The 16,011-nt window shown below is 32.6% G+C and overlaps 1 protein-coding gene across 1 annotated transcript; it reads left to right on the forward strand.

Moving 5' to 3' along the window:
- The first annotated feature begins 4,273 nt into the window (after window positions 1-4,273).
- LOC115994053 (protein STRICTOSIDINE SYNTHASE-LIKE 7-like) lies at window positions 4,274-11,071 on the forward strand. Its single transcript, XM_031118065.1, has 4 exons — window positions 4,274-4,791; window positions 8,247-8,554; window positions 9,003-9,135; window positions 10,426-11,071. Exons 1-4 carry the CDS (start codon window positions 4,333-4,335, stop codon window positions 10,702-10,704), a joined length of 1,179 nt encoding a protein of 392 aa, XP_030973925.1. The 5' UTR covers window positions 4,274-4,332; the 3' UTR covers window positions 10,705-11,071.
- The last annotated feature ends 4,940 nt before the right edge of the window (window positions 11,072-16,011 follow it).

Consider the following 16,011-nt stretch of genomic DNA (forward strand, 5'->3'; position numbering starts at 1 on the left):
CACAACAATGAATTTGTAGAGTAATGAGTTAAAACACTGGGCTTTAGTCAATCAAACAACATTATAGATAGGCTTGATGACACAAAGGTAAACATGGACTATTATGAAATGAAGAAAGAACGTCATCGACGAAGTCTGAGGACAATAGTTCTAATACAATGTTCTTAGAAAGTGTTACAAGTTTGATTGAGGATTGCTATAGTGTTTATTCTCTCCAATTTTCAATCCCCTTTCTTGTTCTTTTCTCTCTCCTTTTATACTCCCTTCTCCTTTTACCTCAACCGTCCACCTGTATGTTAGATGGTTAGGGTTGATACTTGTCCCATCAATCCTTCTCATCGGTCTTCAAGTAGTAGCTGTAAGGCTAAAATACACCGTTCAGGCATCACTTCTACATTAATGCGGCCAGGGGATTTGTTGCAGTGCATTTCAGGGATAGCCATTTTTGCTGTAAATCCATTTCTCATGACCTCCGCCAAGCTCGGCTGAGGAAGTTTTCGTCCTCGGCACACTTTCCAGAGCCTTTAGGACTAAAACCCCAATATTTCTTCATCAGTGTAATTTCCTCTGACGAAGGCATCCCATCCTCGGGCGGATCTTTGTCCTCGGCTTGGGCCATAGGCCCAACATATGAATAAATAATGCACTTTTGGGCCCAAGTACCCTACAGTACTAGTAGTGAGTGTTTGGATAGAGCTGAAACACGGCTAACCTGTGTTTGTGTTTTACACAAAGTGGGTCCCGTGCATTATTCACGGGATCTGCAAGTACTTTTTTCAGCAAAAACAACTTTAAAACTGGGTCTCATGGTACTATTCACACATTTAAAAATTATTTTGCTACAATATTTTCAGTTTCCAGTTTTCAGCAATAAGTGGTATCTAAACAGACCATTTGTATCTATTATAATATCTTCTGTATCTAATTCGACCCCACCTTTTGCTCCCCGTTATTTACCTATATTAAAAAAAAAAAAAAATTTGCTTATCTGATTTAATTATTTAAACAACTCACCTTCACGTATTTATTATAAAGGTTTTATAATTAATAGTACACTTTTTTCAAATGTTTTTCAAAAAAAAATTAGTAGTACACTTTTTTTTTTTTTAATAAAGAAATTAATAGTACACTTGGTTGCTTGCTTGTATTGTAGTGTAATGGGATTTTATTAGAGAAACTTCTGAGTCTTTTGGCCGAATATTACTAAATCCGGAGTTTATTTGCGGTATAAGTACTATTCCAAGTTATTTAGGGAATTGAGGAAAGAGAGTGAATTTCGGCAACGGTGTTGTCGAAATTCAACAAAAGTATGAGAGAGAAAGAGAAAAAGCGGGAGAGAGAAAATTTTGAATTTCGGTAATCACATTACCGAAATTCCTGTTGCTCAAATCTGTTGACCGAAAACCAATTGTGGCAATGCCATTGCCGAAATAGGGGAAAAAAAATTTTGTGGCAATGTGATTGCCGAAAATGGGAGGAAAAAATAAATAAATAATGGTTACCGAAATCTGGGGAGGATTTAAAAAAAAAAATGCTATGTCCACAATATTTTTACAACATTTTTCACAACAAATCATAGGTGATTAGTTATTATTAGTTCAAATTTGAATTTAACACTATGATTACTTTTTTAATCCAACAATAATAACCTGTCACTTAAATTTTTTTGTAAAAATATTGTAAAAATTGTGTGCACATATCATTTCTTTAAAAAAAAAGAAAGTGGAATGGATTTGTGGAGATGGCATTGCCGAAATAGGAGAGAAAAAAAAAATACCCTCCTATTTCTGCAATGCCATTGCTACAAATCCACTCCACTTTTTTTTTTTTTTGGAAATGATATGTGCACACCATTTTTACAATATTTTTACAACAAATTTTAAGTGACAGGTTGTTATTATTGGATTAAAAAAGTAATCTCAATGTTAAATTCAAATTTGAAGTAATAATAACTAATTATCTATGATTTGTTGTGAAAATGTTATAAAAATATTGTGGACATAGCATTTTTTTTTTAATTCCTCCCTCGATTTCGGCAACCATTATTTTTTCTTCCTCCCATTTTCGGCAATGGCATTGCCACAATTTTTTTTCCCCTATTTCGACAATGGCATTGCCTCAATTGGTTTTTGGTCAGCAGGTTTGGACAACAGGAATTTCGGTAATGTGATTACCAAAATTCAAAATTTTATCTCTCCCACTTTTTCTCTTTCTCTCTCATACTTTTGTTGAATTTTGGCAACACCGTTGCCAAAATTCACTCTCTTCCTCAATTCCCTAAATAATTTGGAATAGTACCTATAACACAAATAAACTCTGGATTTAACAATATTCGGCCAAAAGACTCGAAGCTTCTATTCGAAATTGAGATGAAAATTCTGATGACATGATATAATGATATGACATGAATCATATGATACATATATAAAGCTTTTTAACCTTTCAAAATTATTATCCTTTATCATTAAGTGAAGATAATATCTAGTTTATGGTATAAGAATGTTTGAATTACAAATATCTTGTGTGATAACAAAAGATTTTATCAACTTTAATATATACCTTTTGATATAACTTTTGGCTGGACCGCTCATATTCTGCCGACAAAACAAATATCATCAATATTTAAACATAGGCATTAAAAAGAAATGAATACAAGTTGTAATTATAGTCAATTCATAGGGTGGAGCCCTAGAGGTACTCGAAAGGATGCCAATAGTAACTGATTTGACGTTGTTTTCATTTTTTATTTTAATCTTTCAAAATTATTATTTTTTATTAACCTAATATCTAATTTATGGTATAAGTGGGTTTGGATTACAAATATATTATCCCATAAAATTTTATAAATTTAACTATTTTATAAACAAATGAAAAGGTAAGAGCACTCTCATCAGGTCTCTCAAATGTGCCAAATGTCAAATATTTGACATATTTGACATACCAAACACAAAAACAGACCCTCATCAGGTATGTTAAATGTACTAAAATTATAGAACATGCTACAGTATGCTCTCATTTTTGAGAGCGTACGGATGAAAATGTCATTTTTGTTTATTGTTTTTTTTATTCATGTTTCTCTCTCCTCTCTCATCACTTTGCATTTTTCTCTTCTCTCTCCATCACTCTCTATCTCTTCCCTCTCAGTCCTCCCTGCTCAAGATCTCTCTCATTTTTGCTCAAGATCTCTCGCCGCCTCACCTCGCCGTCAACCTCCACAGCCCTCATCGCCAACCTCCACAGCCCTTGTTGCCGACCTTTAGATCTCTTAATCGGGTCGTGGGTGTGATATTTGGGATGGGTTTCGATGTGTGGGTTTTGGGTCATTGATTGATTTGTTGGGTTGGGATTTTGGGCCGGCGTTGTTTGTGGCTGTAGTGGGCAGTTGTGTTTGTGGCTGTAGTGGGTTTCGATGTGTGGGTTTTGGATCATTGATTGATCGGTTGGGTTGGGATTTTGGGCTGGCGGTGTTTGTGGCTATAGTGGGCAGCGGTGTTTATGGTTGTAGTGGGTTTCGATGTGTGGGTTTTGGGTCATTGATTGATCGGTTGGGTTGGGATTTTGGGCTGGTGGTGGTGTCGTGGTTGTGGCGGTGGTTGGTTGAGTTTTGGGCCGATGATGTTTGTGGCTGTAGTGGGCGGCGATGTTTGTGGTTGTAGTGGTCCGGCAGTGTTTATTGAAGATTTTGAGTTTCTTTTTCTTTTTCTTTTCTTTTTTGTTGAGGTTTTTTGATTTGGAATTTGTTGGAGATCCAGTGATTGTGATTTGGGCTGGAATTTGTTATAGTTTGTGGAGGTTGATTTGTCGTTGGTGTTGATTTGCCGTTGCCGTTGGTGGTTTGTGGAGGTTGATTGTGATTGTAGTTTAATGTGTTGGAATTTGTTTAGTATTATTTAATGTGTTGGATATATTATTTTAATATATAAAATTGAAAAATAGAAGATGTGATAAATGATGAATTGTAAAATGATATACTAAAATGATAAAGTAAATTTTTGGTGTGTCAAAATGACATTTTTTTATAAGAGAACTGATGAGAATGCTCTAATTATTTGATCAGTTGACAATTTCTTCAATTCCTCGTAAAAAAAAATTCAAAGTGAGTGGTTAAACTATTTTGACCCATTTGGAAGAAGTGTTTGAGAAATATTATTTATAATTTTTCAAAATATATATATAAAAAAAATATATAAAAAATATAATATTATTTAAAAACTAAAAATATATTTTTAAAATGCACGACCATCCTGTCTATCGCATTATAAGGTTCAGACTTCAGACTTCCCAGAATCAGTTGCTCTCCTCGAAAAACTCTCACTGTACAAACTTCAAACTATGGACGAGTCAAAAACTCCCGACTCAGCTTCCGTACCCAGACCCTCTAAACCCACTATTTCCAAACAAAAAAGCTCATGGCCCTTCACTTTCTTAGTCATAGTATTGGTCCCCGTTGTGGCGGCGACTTTGCTCTACCAACTCGACTCGTTCGACCCGGCTTCTCTGCCACCCGACGTGTTGACTCGGCACGTCATAACCGTGCCAGCACGTAACGACCACATGCTCCGAGTGTCTGAGTTTGTGGGTGTTGGGAACTTGAAAGCTCCAGAAGATGTAGCTTATGATGCCAAGTCAGGAGTCATCTACACGGGCTGTGCTGACGGGTGGATCAGCCGAGTCACTGTAAACGACTCGGTGGCTGACTCGGTTGTGGAGAAATGGGTCAACACCGGTGGGAGACCTTCGGGAATCGCTTTTGGTCACAACAATGAACTTATCGTTGCTGATACGGAAAAGGTCAGTGATCATTCATTCTTAGACTAAATTATATTTTTCGACTAAGTATATGTTTTATTTAAAATTTAAAATTTGAATGATTAATATTTCTTTTTTAAAAAATTGAATAATAAATCTACCATAACCATAGATATGAGATACTTGTGTTAATTTTTCTCTCAGGATCAAAGTATGTGGTTAGTTTTATTTTATAGATTACAATTTAGAATTTTTTTTTTTCAAAAGGAAGCGAATAAATTATTGTATTTGATGTTGTTTTATTTTAGAAAATATATATTCAACTACCAAGATATGCTGAAAAAATTAAGATTCAGTTTATGCATGATTACTAACATTGTGTATTATTATTATCTTTTTAACGAGGAATTCTATGTAGACAAGATTTTTCAGTTAAGTTTACTAGTTTTAGCCGCCTCTCATACTGGCATTATTTATTATTATTTAATACTAATAATTTGTTATATCTAACGAGTTTAAACTTTTTGTCAAATTTGTTGTGATGGTAGACTTTCTTATTTTTTATTTTTTTTTATAAAAAAATCTGTCAAAACATAATTTCTTTATCCTTTTATGTGTGTTTTTGTTTAGTGACCAATAAAAAGCATGGATCTCACAATTAAAAAAAAAAAAAATTTGACTAGAGGTTATTCAGTAAACCCACCTCAATACACATTTTCAATTTTTAAATAATATTACATATATTTTTATATATATTTTCACTCACATATATTTTTACATATATTATTAAACAATAAAATACATGTTTTCCAACATATATATCGCGTGTAATTGATGGGCAGTAATGTCTTTTTACTTTTTGAGATTTTTGTTTTTTTGAGACAAAGGTAAGAAGAAAGACCCAACCCAAAAAAAAAAAAAAACAAAACAAACACAAGATCATGGCAAATCCGAGTGGAACGCATCTTCGGTAAAGATTCTACCGTACATCAGTGTCGGTAAATAAAATTGTCTTTTTTTGCTATACAATGAGCTAACTTATTCTCCTCCTATCGAACATGCTGGAATAAACAGCTCCTCAACTTCCCTTCTTTTTTGAGAACCTACCAGACACATCTCTCTTTTTTTGTTTTTTTGATAAGAGCACCTGACCAAATTTTTCTATCTATTTTATATTAATCACTTGCTTTTTTTTATTTTATAATTTTTATATTTAAATAATAATATTTTTTAATTTTTAATTATTATTTCTCTTTTATACTTATCCCTTTTTCTAAAGTACCTACTTTTTCTTTTGTACTTTTTCATTTTTCATTTTTCATTTTTCTTTGTTCTTATCTCATTTCTCACTCATACCAATCTTTGTCCTTCTGGTTTCTTCTACTTCTTTCCTCTCACGGTCAAATCACTTCCCTCCACAAGAATCTTCTTCTTCCTTTTCCTCTCATGTTCAAATAATTTATCCACCACAAGAACCACAAGAATAAAAACCCACCAGCACCACAAGAATCAAAACCCACAAGCACGGACTCCGTCGACCCACAAGCACCGATCTCCGCTGCCAGAACTGATCTGCCTCTCTGTTGGTTTGTCTGCGTGGGTGTGTTTGTTTATATCTGTGTTGATTTGTCCGTGTGTTTGTGTTTGTGTGTATCTGAGGAAAAAGACCATGAGGAGAGAAGTCAGTTTGTTTTGCACAAAGAAGGGAGAGAAAAAAAAAAAAAAAAAGAAGAAGAAGCGCAAAACGTGAAATTAATAAAATAATGGAATACACAAGCTACATAACCGTGCATGCAAATGTGTAAATATTCACAGTTTTAAAAGGATTGATATGGAAGATTTTTGGGTAAAATGAATAAAATTTGTAAATGTTTACATCCACTTGTGGACGCTCTAAGAACATTCATCTCTCTTTCATTTGGTACGTGAGCTTGTATTTTCTAAGTGCTTTACTACTATTTAAAGAAACTAATAAAACTTTGGAGAATGATAAACAATAAGGTTATGTTTGGCGAAAGTTTTTTATTTCTATTTTCAAAAACTTATTTTTGAAAATATAAAGAAAAAATAATTTTATTGTATTTTTGAAATAAAAAACATGGTTGATTAGGTGAAATAAAATAAAAAAATTGAAGAAAAAATTAAAAAATACTAAAATATGTTATTAGGATTTGAACTTTAATACTAACCAAACTCATATTAAATGAGATATATATTAAATGAGGTAAATTTATTAAATTAAATATGTATGTTTATTTACTTTTCAAAATTAGAAATTGAAAATAGTTTTTTTAGCATGTTTTCATAAATTGAGTTATGAGAATAATTTTTGCTTTATGTCCATTTTGGATTACCAAATAAATTTTTTAGTTTCAAAAATAAAAAATTATTTTTTAAGATAGAAAATAATGAGAAAAAATAGTTATCAAATAGTTATTTATATTTTTTTTGAATATTTTATTAACAATTACCCGGGCATTTGTTAACATAACCCATTAAATTGTAAAAGGATCATATGTGTGACTATAGAAGAACTCCATAAAATTGTAAAAGGATCATATGTGTGACTATAGAAGATCGAGTTCACATCACATGCTATTTATTTTCTCCGAGTAATGACAATGCTTATTGTACCGGGAGACAATTGGTGTCCATATGTGCTATTTTATTTTATTTTTTTGAGAAAGGTATGTGCTATATTCTAATACTCAATATAACATGTGTAAGTACAACAACAAAATATATATATATATATATACACACACACACATAAAGGAATATGATAAAATACAAAGGTCACTTGACACCTTTTGAAAATTCCCTTACTCCTCATGCTTCTTTATCCATTTCTAGTTATTATTTATTTATCATTGGTTACCCAAACACTCCATTGCCTATAATTTCCGTGAGGTATGTGCAATTAATACAAGTCTTGGCACTAGCTTATTTTAATCAAAATCTCATCACATGATGGTTTTTATATTTTATCCAAATCCCAAAATATTATGAAATATATCATAGTATTTTTTTTTTTTGAAGGATAAAATAAAATAAGGCATCACCTTTCTCAAATTGTTTAATGTTCCTATAGAAATTAAATTTTTTTGTTAAAATATAAATTCTTTAGGTCCATATAACTTATAAGGACAAAGTTAGAGGGCTGATTACTGCCACAGTACTCCAAAAAAGCCAAGCCCAATAACAACTCAATAAGTTGTGATTAAGAGTCTAGTAGTTCAGTGGCATCGCCTAATTTTATTTATGAGAAGAAATTGGGTTTAAATCCTCCCTCCCTCAGTTGTTATAATAATTGATTATAAAAAATAAAAAAAAAGGTTCTATCTATAACATTACTTAACAAATTAATGTAATTAATCTCTGTTTAGTAATTTTAGCACAAGTTACAGAAAAACTTCCACGCTTGTTAAGTGCTCCTTAGTCCTCAAAAACCAATGGTTGTTAGGTGTTTTATATTAATGAAATGTGATGTATAACAGGGCCTCCTAAATGTGACAGCAGACGGTGTGGTGGAGCTGTTGACAGATGAGGCTGAGGGACAAAAATTCAAAACGACAGACGCTGTGGATGTAGCACACAATGGTATAATTTATTTTTCAGATGCCTCACATAAATATAGTGAAAGCAAGGCCAATTGGGACATTTTGGAAGGTAAACCCAATGGTAGACTTTTGAGTTATGATCCAGCAACTAAAACCACCAAGGTACTGGTCCACAACCTCTACTTTGCCAATGGTGTAGTAGTCTCACCTGATCAGAATTATGTGATATTTTGCGAAACCCCAATGTATGTTTGCTGATTCTCAGTCTTGAAGAAATTGTTTTATTAGACCCCATATGTTTGCTTCTGAAAAATTACCACCACTACTAAAATGATATGGCTGTTAGATAAGTTGGAGACAGCGTTTGAACTCAATATACCATGATAAGTTACCACCACAACCGTTGTTGAAGCCTTTCTTCTTCATGATCTACATAATGTTGCAGCTGGTTTCAACATACATGTGGTGCTAGACTCCCTAGATTAGTGAGACCTAACACAGAGAAGCTTAGATTACTTGTTCTGATACTATGATAAATCATTATCAGTCCCAAAATCTTAAAGCTGTTAGAAAACAATGAATTTAATTGTTATTCTAACAACTTCTATTGTTCAAAGACTAAAATTAATGACAGTTGAATTTTTGTTTCGCACAGTGGGAGTTTTGATTATTCCAAATGGGTTGCTAATGCAGGAGAAGGTGTGGAAAATATCACATACAAGGCAAGGAAAGAGGAAAAGTAGACAAATTTATTGATTATCTGCCAGGCATGCCAGATAACATTCGATATGATGGAGAAGGTCAATATTGGATTGCATTGAATAGGGTAAATCGATTCTTACTTCATACTTTCCGTGGAAAAAAACTGGCTATATTTTTTAACTAGTACTAAGCTTGTGCAAAGCTTAATTTACTTAAGATTCATATGTAAACTAAAGAACAAACTTCACTAATATCAATGAAAATAAACAATAAGATAGATAATGAAAAAAACAAAAAAAAAAAAAATACCTTCAAGTTATTTGAGAGTAGCAAATTGTATAAGACTGAAATTTTATCGAAGCCAAAAATTATGATAGATAATTAAAATAACTTAAAATAAAATAAGGAAACTTTTGGTAATAGAATTCTAATCAAAGCAGTGTTTTAAACATTTGTAATTTGCTAAATAGAATTTTATTTCAATTAAATTATCTTAATCATTTTAATGTATTTATTATAGTAACCCACATGGGTAAATATAGTGTGTAAGACTCAGTTTTTAATTAATTTCTTGTGTTAATAATGCATAAGATACAAAACTGAATTAGGATCCTTGCTTAATTTAGATTAATTATGCCAAGAGGATGAAAAGGGATATTTTGGTGTTATAATTACTAGTGTTCAAAGAAATAATACAATAGAGATATGAAATGTTTGCGGTTGATTGTAGGAATGTTGGTTCAAAGGAATTCTATAAGCATGACTAATTATTAATCTAGGCACCTATCAGTTGGGCATGCCAAGACCAATAGGAGCAGCACCCTAATTCACAAGGCTTGGGAGTAACACTTGAAGAGTTAATCCACAGATGATGTAACATTCAAGTGGTGTGATGCTTAGACATAACTCCATGAATGGCCATCAATGGGGATTTGACTATGTATATATAGCCCCCATCGAGAGCAATTGCATGAGAGGAAAAAAAAGGAAAAAACAATTACCTTGAAAAGAAGTATCACTCTCTCTCTCTCTCTCTCTCTCTCTCTCTCTTAGTGTGTTCCTCACTTCCTTGAGTGTGTGAGGTTCTTAGACTGTTGAAATCAACCGAGACAAAGTTGGAGTCCCATTGTTTTTTGGAATATTGAAGTGGGTGGAGAATCACCCTAGACAACGTAAAACAACCATGGTTTTGCGATATTTTGGAACAGGAGAGCTGTGCATATATGATATAACTCCTAATCCGAACACTAATAATAATGCAAAGGTTTTATTTTTTTTATTTAAATGTTTGATGAGCTTTATTCATTATTGTTTTCCGAATTGAGTAATTCAAATATTAATTTTTTTTTTTTTATAGATGAATTTAAGTACTCCTAACATCTAGTGAGTACCTTTTTGTGTGCAATATTGGCAGGGACATACACTTGAATTCGATATAGCATTCAGATACCCTTTCATCAGGAAGATTCTAATAATCGTGGAGAAATACATAGGACGACCACATATAGAGAAGAATGGTGGGGTTCTGGCCATTGATTTGGCAGGAAATCCCATTGCCCATTACTATGATCCTGGATTGGCAATGGTTTCAAGTGGGATCAAGATAGGAAATCATTTGTACTGTGGTTCAGTTGTCTTTCCCTACATTATTCGCCTCGACCTGAAACAATATCCTGCCCAGGCCACCACATGAGAATTTGGTGAACAAGACCAAGTACTTGTTGCTGCAGCACCCTTGATGGTACCTTAAAATAATTGGGATATGCTACCATAGATAAACTAAAACTCTATATGGTTTTTACTCTTGTTATCGAGTAAGTATCTCATGAAACCGTCTTATGGAGGAACAACCCTCTCTCATCTGGTGGATGAAACTCGAGAGGTTGGAGGCTATGTATATTTGGCTTAATTGTCATTATTGTAAGAAGTAGAGATTACGTGTATCTGTTTAATATTATGCGTACCTGCAGTAGGAGATAGAGTTTTAACTGTAAAAGCTTTTGTAACATAAAAGTTTTAACTGAAAAACCCTATGACAATTTGAGTGTTTTACAAATTAATAGTGAACAGTGTTTTAAAGTTTTGAATTTACAAATGATAAACAGTAAATTGTAGAGATTTTTTTTTTCTTCTAAATGTCACAAATTTTAGTTTTAAGTTTTAACCTTAAGACTGTTTTCAACTTTAGGGACCCCTTTAAAGCTCTTTAGTGACTAAATAGAATTTTTTAGCATTTATTATAGAACAAATAATGAAAATTTACATTTCATGGAGATTAACATGCTACCCCACTTGCTATATAATTTTTTTTCCCAAGAAAGGCAGCCCATACCCATTTCTTTCTCTCTCAAATTAAACTTTTGTATCTTTCCTGCTGCTTGTCGCAAATCCTCAAAATGACAATCCGAGCCATATAATGTGGTAAATGATTTTGACAAAATTTGATTATTTGTTGAGGATCAACATCATCATATCCCTCTTATAACTTCACAAATGCTCAAGGCGTTTAGCCCCATGAATTGCAAGATGACTAAACTAAATTGTTTCTACCTCAACTGTGTTTATGTATTCCCCACTAGAAATTATTACATCATTCAACCGGTCGTTTACTTCAATATAATTATCATCATATTTCACCGCTAAATGCCCACTTCGAAACCATTCGCCATTGAATGCTTCTTTATGTTGTTTTCAAATCCTTTGAGTATCCACTTGTCATTGTGTTTCCTTTAATCTAAAAAGCACATATACTCCATTTTTATTTTGAATACCTGTATTCAATACATGTCCGTACTAGATACTTTAGATACTTTTGCTGTTTTGCATGCATGTCCTAGCATTTAAAAAAAAAGAAAAAGAAAAGAAAAGAAAAGAAGTGACAATGCACCTAGCACCCATGATACAACTTTGATATGGTTGTAACCCAAACCCCATATATAGTAAGAGTTAGCCAAAACTTGGAAGGGTTTTAATTTATATTTTTCATATATTAGCTTCAATGTTGAACATTTATCTAGTTATCTTTTATTTAGTCTTTTAAATCTTGCCTTGTATTATAAACATCAATTTATGGCCATGAATTCACTCTATTATTCATTATTAGTTGATATGTACTTAACAATATATGAAAAATAAATGCTTAGAAATATATAAAAATATAAACTTAGTTTTTAGGTATAATTCTATACTATAAAAATGTTTGATTAATGACATAGAATTGATCTTACGAAAATTTTGTAATAATGGATGATATAAGAATAAAATACAATACAAAGGTAGATTTGTCAAAATCGGCGTTCAATTAAAAAAAAAAAAAAAAAAGTACTAAATGAAGTTGTAAGTATTAGTAACTATGACTCATAGGTGACATAAATTGGAAATCCAATCAAGGATACTTTGGTCCTTCACTCAATATTCTCATCAAGCTCATGGCGGTCGAGTCCTTGGTGTTTGCTCCATTCTTTGCATCTCGTGGAGGCTTGATTTTCAAACTCATTTAAAATGGAGGTTCTATGTAGTAGGTTTAATTCTAGTGTATCTTTCCACTCGTGGAGCAGTAAAGTTGATGAAGTTCTTAAAGAAATAAAGAAATAAAATAAAAAACTCCAAACTCTCAAGCTCAGCACTTCCTCAATTTGGTCTCTTATTTTTTAAAAATTTGGTCCCCTCCCAAAAGACCAAATGGACTAAAGAGACATGATTGGACCAAACTAGACTAAAGAGAACTGAACTGGACCAAAGTATACCGAATATGACCAAATTAGACCAAAATAGACCGAACGAGTTCATCTAATAGAAGATAGTAGACCATAACACTACTTTACAAAGCTCTTAACCAATTGACTTCTACTTAACCATATTACACTCATCTATATCTTTATTTATTTTCACTATATTCCTTCAATAAATCTTAAAAATAGTTTAAAATTTGAAACTGTGGTTAAAAGCCTCCATTTTAGTAGCTTTCGGTTTTTATAATAGTTTTGGTTTCTATAATAGTTATATTGCTTTCTTTCACATAAAAAAAAAAAAAATACAGTAATAGATAAAAATTATATTTCATTTATTAAAGAAAATAAAAATAAATAAATAAAAGAGTTAAAAAAAAAAAAAAAAAAAAAAAAAAAAAACCCAAACTCTCAAACTCAGCACTTCTTCCATTTGAATTTTGATCTCTTATTTTCAAAAACTATGGTCCCCGTCCCAAAAGACCGAATTGGACAAACTAGATCAAACTAGACCGAAAAGGACTGAATTAGACCGAACTGGATCAAAGGGACATAATGAACCGAAGAGAACTAAATGGACCAAAATCGACCTTATTGGACCAAACTGGGATAGAGTAGATCAAACTGGACCAAAATTGGCCTGAGTGGACTGAAGAAGACCGAACTAGACTGAAGAGGATCAAACTAGATAAAAGGGACCAAACTGGACCGAAAGGACCTGAAATGGACCAAACTACTACATCTATTAAAATATAGTAGATTGTAAGTCTGTAATACTAATGCTCCGTTTGTTTTGAAGTAAAATATTTTCAGGAAAATATTTTACATATTTTCCCATGCTTGTTTTGTTGTAAAATTTGGTTAATTGTAAAATATTTTTCGGTCAAACTGTAAAATTAAGGCAAAACGAAGTAAAATATTTTACACTTGAAATTTTATTAAAACATTTTACATTTTACAATCTCTCACACGTAGAGATCATATTGACAGACCAATCACTCCTAACTCTCTCCCAAGCCTAACAGGGAGAGCACCTACCAGCAACACAATCTTCAACGCCAGAGATGGCATCTCTCCACCGCAAGTCAAGCACCAAAATTGCAATTTGTGTTTGTTGATCTGGTTTTTTTTTTTCCTAAGCCTTGTAGATCTGGGTATGTTTTGTACAAATCGCTATCGCTAGGCCCTGTCATACAAAAATTTTGTAGATCTCCATTTGTGTCATGCAAATTTGGGTTTTTTTTTTTTTTTGGGGTTACAAATCTGTATATATATATATATATATATATTTTTTTTTTTTTTTATAGCTAATATGAGTTTGGGTGGTTTGATTCATGGCTGTTCTAGGGGCGGACTTTGGTTCTTAGGTCCAAAAGATGAATGGATTAAGGCCCAAAGAGCCCAACACAATAAATTTGTAGAGAGTAGGCTAAAAAGCTAGGCTTCAATGAAGTGGACAACGCCCTCAATGGGCTAAAGATGGTAAGAGAGTAAGGAAAAACAATGAATAGACAAATGTGGTGCAGAGAAATTCTTCCTCGGCAATGTCCGAGGAGAGTAGTTCTTGAATATATTTATCTTAGATTTGATTATAGTTGCTGTTCTTAATGCTACATTTTTTTCTTTACAGATTTTCTGCCCCCCTCTTCTTGGAGGGTCTTTCACATTATATAGCTTCCTTCAAGCGACCTTGGCCCTCCATTTGTTGATCATCCAGTCCACCACTTGAGTGCTTGTCCCATTAGACACCTTCCCAAACCCCTTGTGAGTTGCAGCGACCAAAGCAGCATTGTTTAGGAGTCTTATCCACATAAATGCAGCCAGGAGGTTTAGTAGGATGCATTAAATGTGGGAGCAGCCACCATCCCTTCAGTCATGCCAGGGCTAACCCCCTCTCTGAAACTTTTTCTTAACAGTAGGATCTCCTCTGGTAATGTGCCACTGATGTGGCCTTACTGTCCTAATGTGTAGCCTTCTCGGCATGATAATAGACTCCTCGACTATGGATACGACACGTGGCACAGGTACCTTATTTAAATTCTTGTGCCCCACAACTGTGTTTCTTATTAAAATTTGATAATTTCAACTTAGGATGATGAGAGTTTTGAGTTTGGTTGTTTCTAATTGAAGTGTTTTTTATTTTTATTTTTTTATTTTTTTCATTTTACACTTGCAAATGAATTTTCAAATACAAACCCAAACACTGTAAAAGGAAAATACTTTCTACAAAATATTTTCAGTGTAAAATATTTTATATTTTAAAATATTTTACATCAAAACAAACGGAGCATAAGTTACAAAGCTCTATTTTCCTCAACCAAAAAAAAAAAAAAAAGTTACAAAGCTCTTGACCAATTATTGACTTCTAATTAACCATATTCCAATCATATACATTTTTATTTATTTTCATTATATATATAATCCTTGAATAAATCTTAAAAACTGAAAACCGTGTTAAAAACCTCCAATTTTTTTATAACATAGTCTCAGAATTGTATTGAAAATTACTTGGAACGTTGGTAATTTCAATTATAAGGGGGGGGGGGGGGGGGGGGAGGGAAAGTTTTAAAAACCTAGGGGCCCCCTAGTGAATGAAGATTCCTTAAACATGATTTGAAGAAAAACTTTGTCAATTAATTACAAGCTAGATATTGTGCATTATGTTTAGGTCACATCACTTAACTAAGAGTTTTGTAACCCAATGGCATTACTTGGTCTTCTTTATAAGGATAACCATTGTTCAAATCCACTCCCCTGCCTATTGTTTTTTTTTAAGAGATTGTTAGGTATTGAATTATAATAGAAATAAATAAATGCAAGCTACCTATTAGCAGTAGCACATGACATGCTTCCATTATGTGGTTCATTAAGTACATTAAAATCATTAAGATAATCCGCTTTGTTTGTGTGTATAATTTTACTATTGGTCCTTTAGCTCCACCACTGATTTCATTCATTCCATTTTATGGCAGTTCTTAAAAAGCATTAGCATATATGTTAATCACATTACTCATTAGATATGTTAATTGCATAACTCACAGGATTCTTGTTAAGTAGTATTAGTGAGTGTTTGGATAGAGCTGAAACACGGCTAACATGCGTTTGCGTTTTACACAGAGTAGGTCCTGTGCACTGTTCACGGGACTCACAAGTACTTTTTTTTAGCAAAAACAACTTTAAAACTGGGTCTCACGATACTATTCACACATTTAAAAATTATTTTGCTGTAGTATTTTCAATTTTTAGTAATAAGCGGTATTCAAAAGGACCCT

This window comes from Quercus lobata, chromosome 6 (assembly GCF_001633185.2).
Source record: "Quercus lobata isolate SW786 chromosome 6, ValleyOak3.0 Primary Assembly, whole genome shotgun sequence".
Taxonomy (NCBI): Eukaryota; Viridiplantae; Streptophyta; class Magnoliopsida; order Fagales; family Fagaceae; genus Quercus; species Quercus lobata.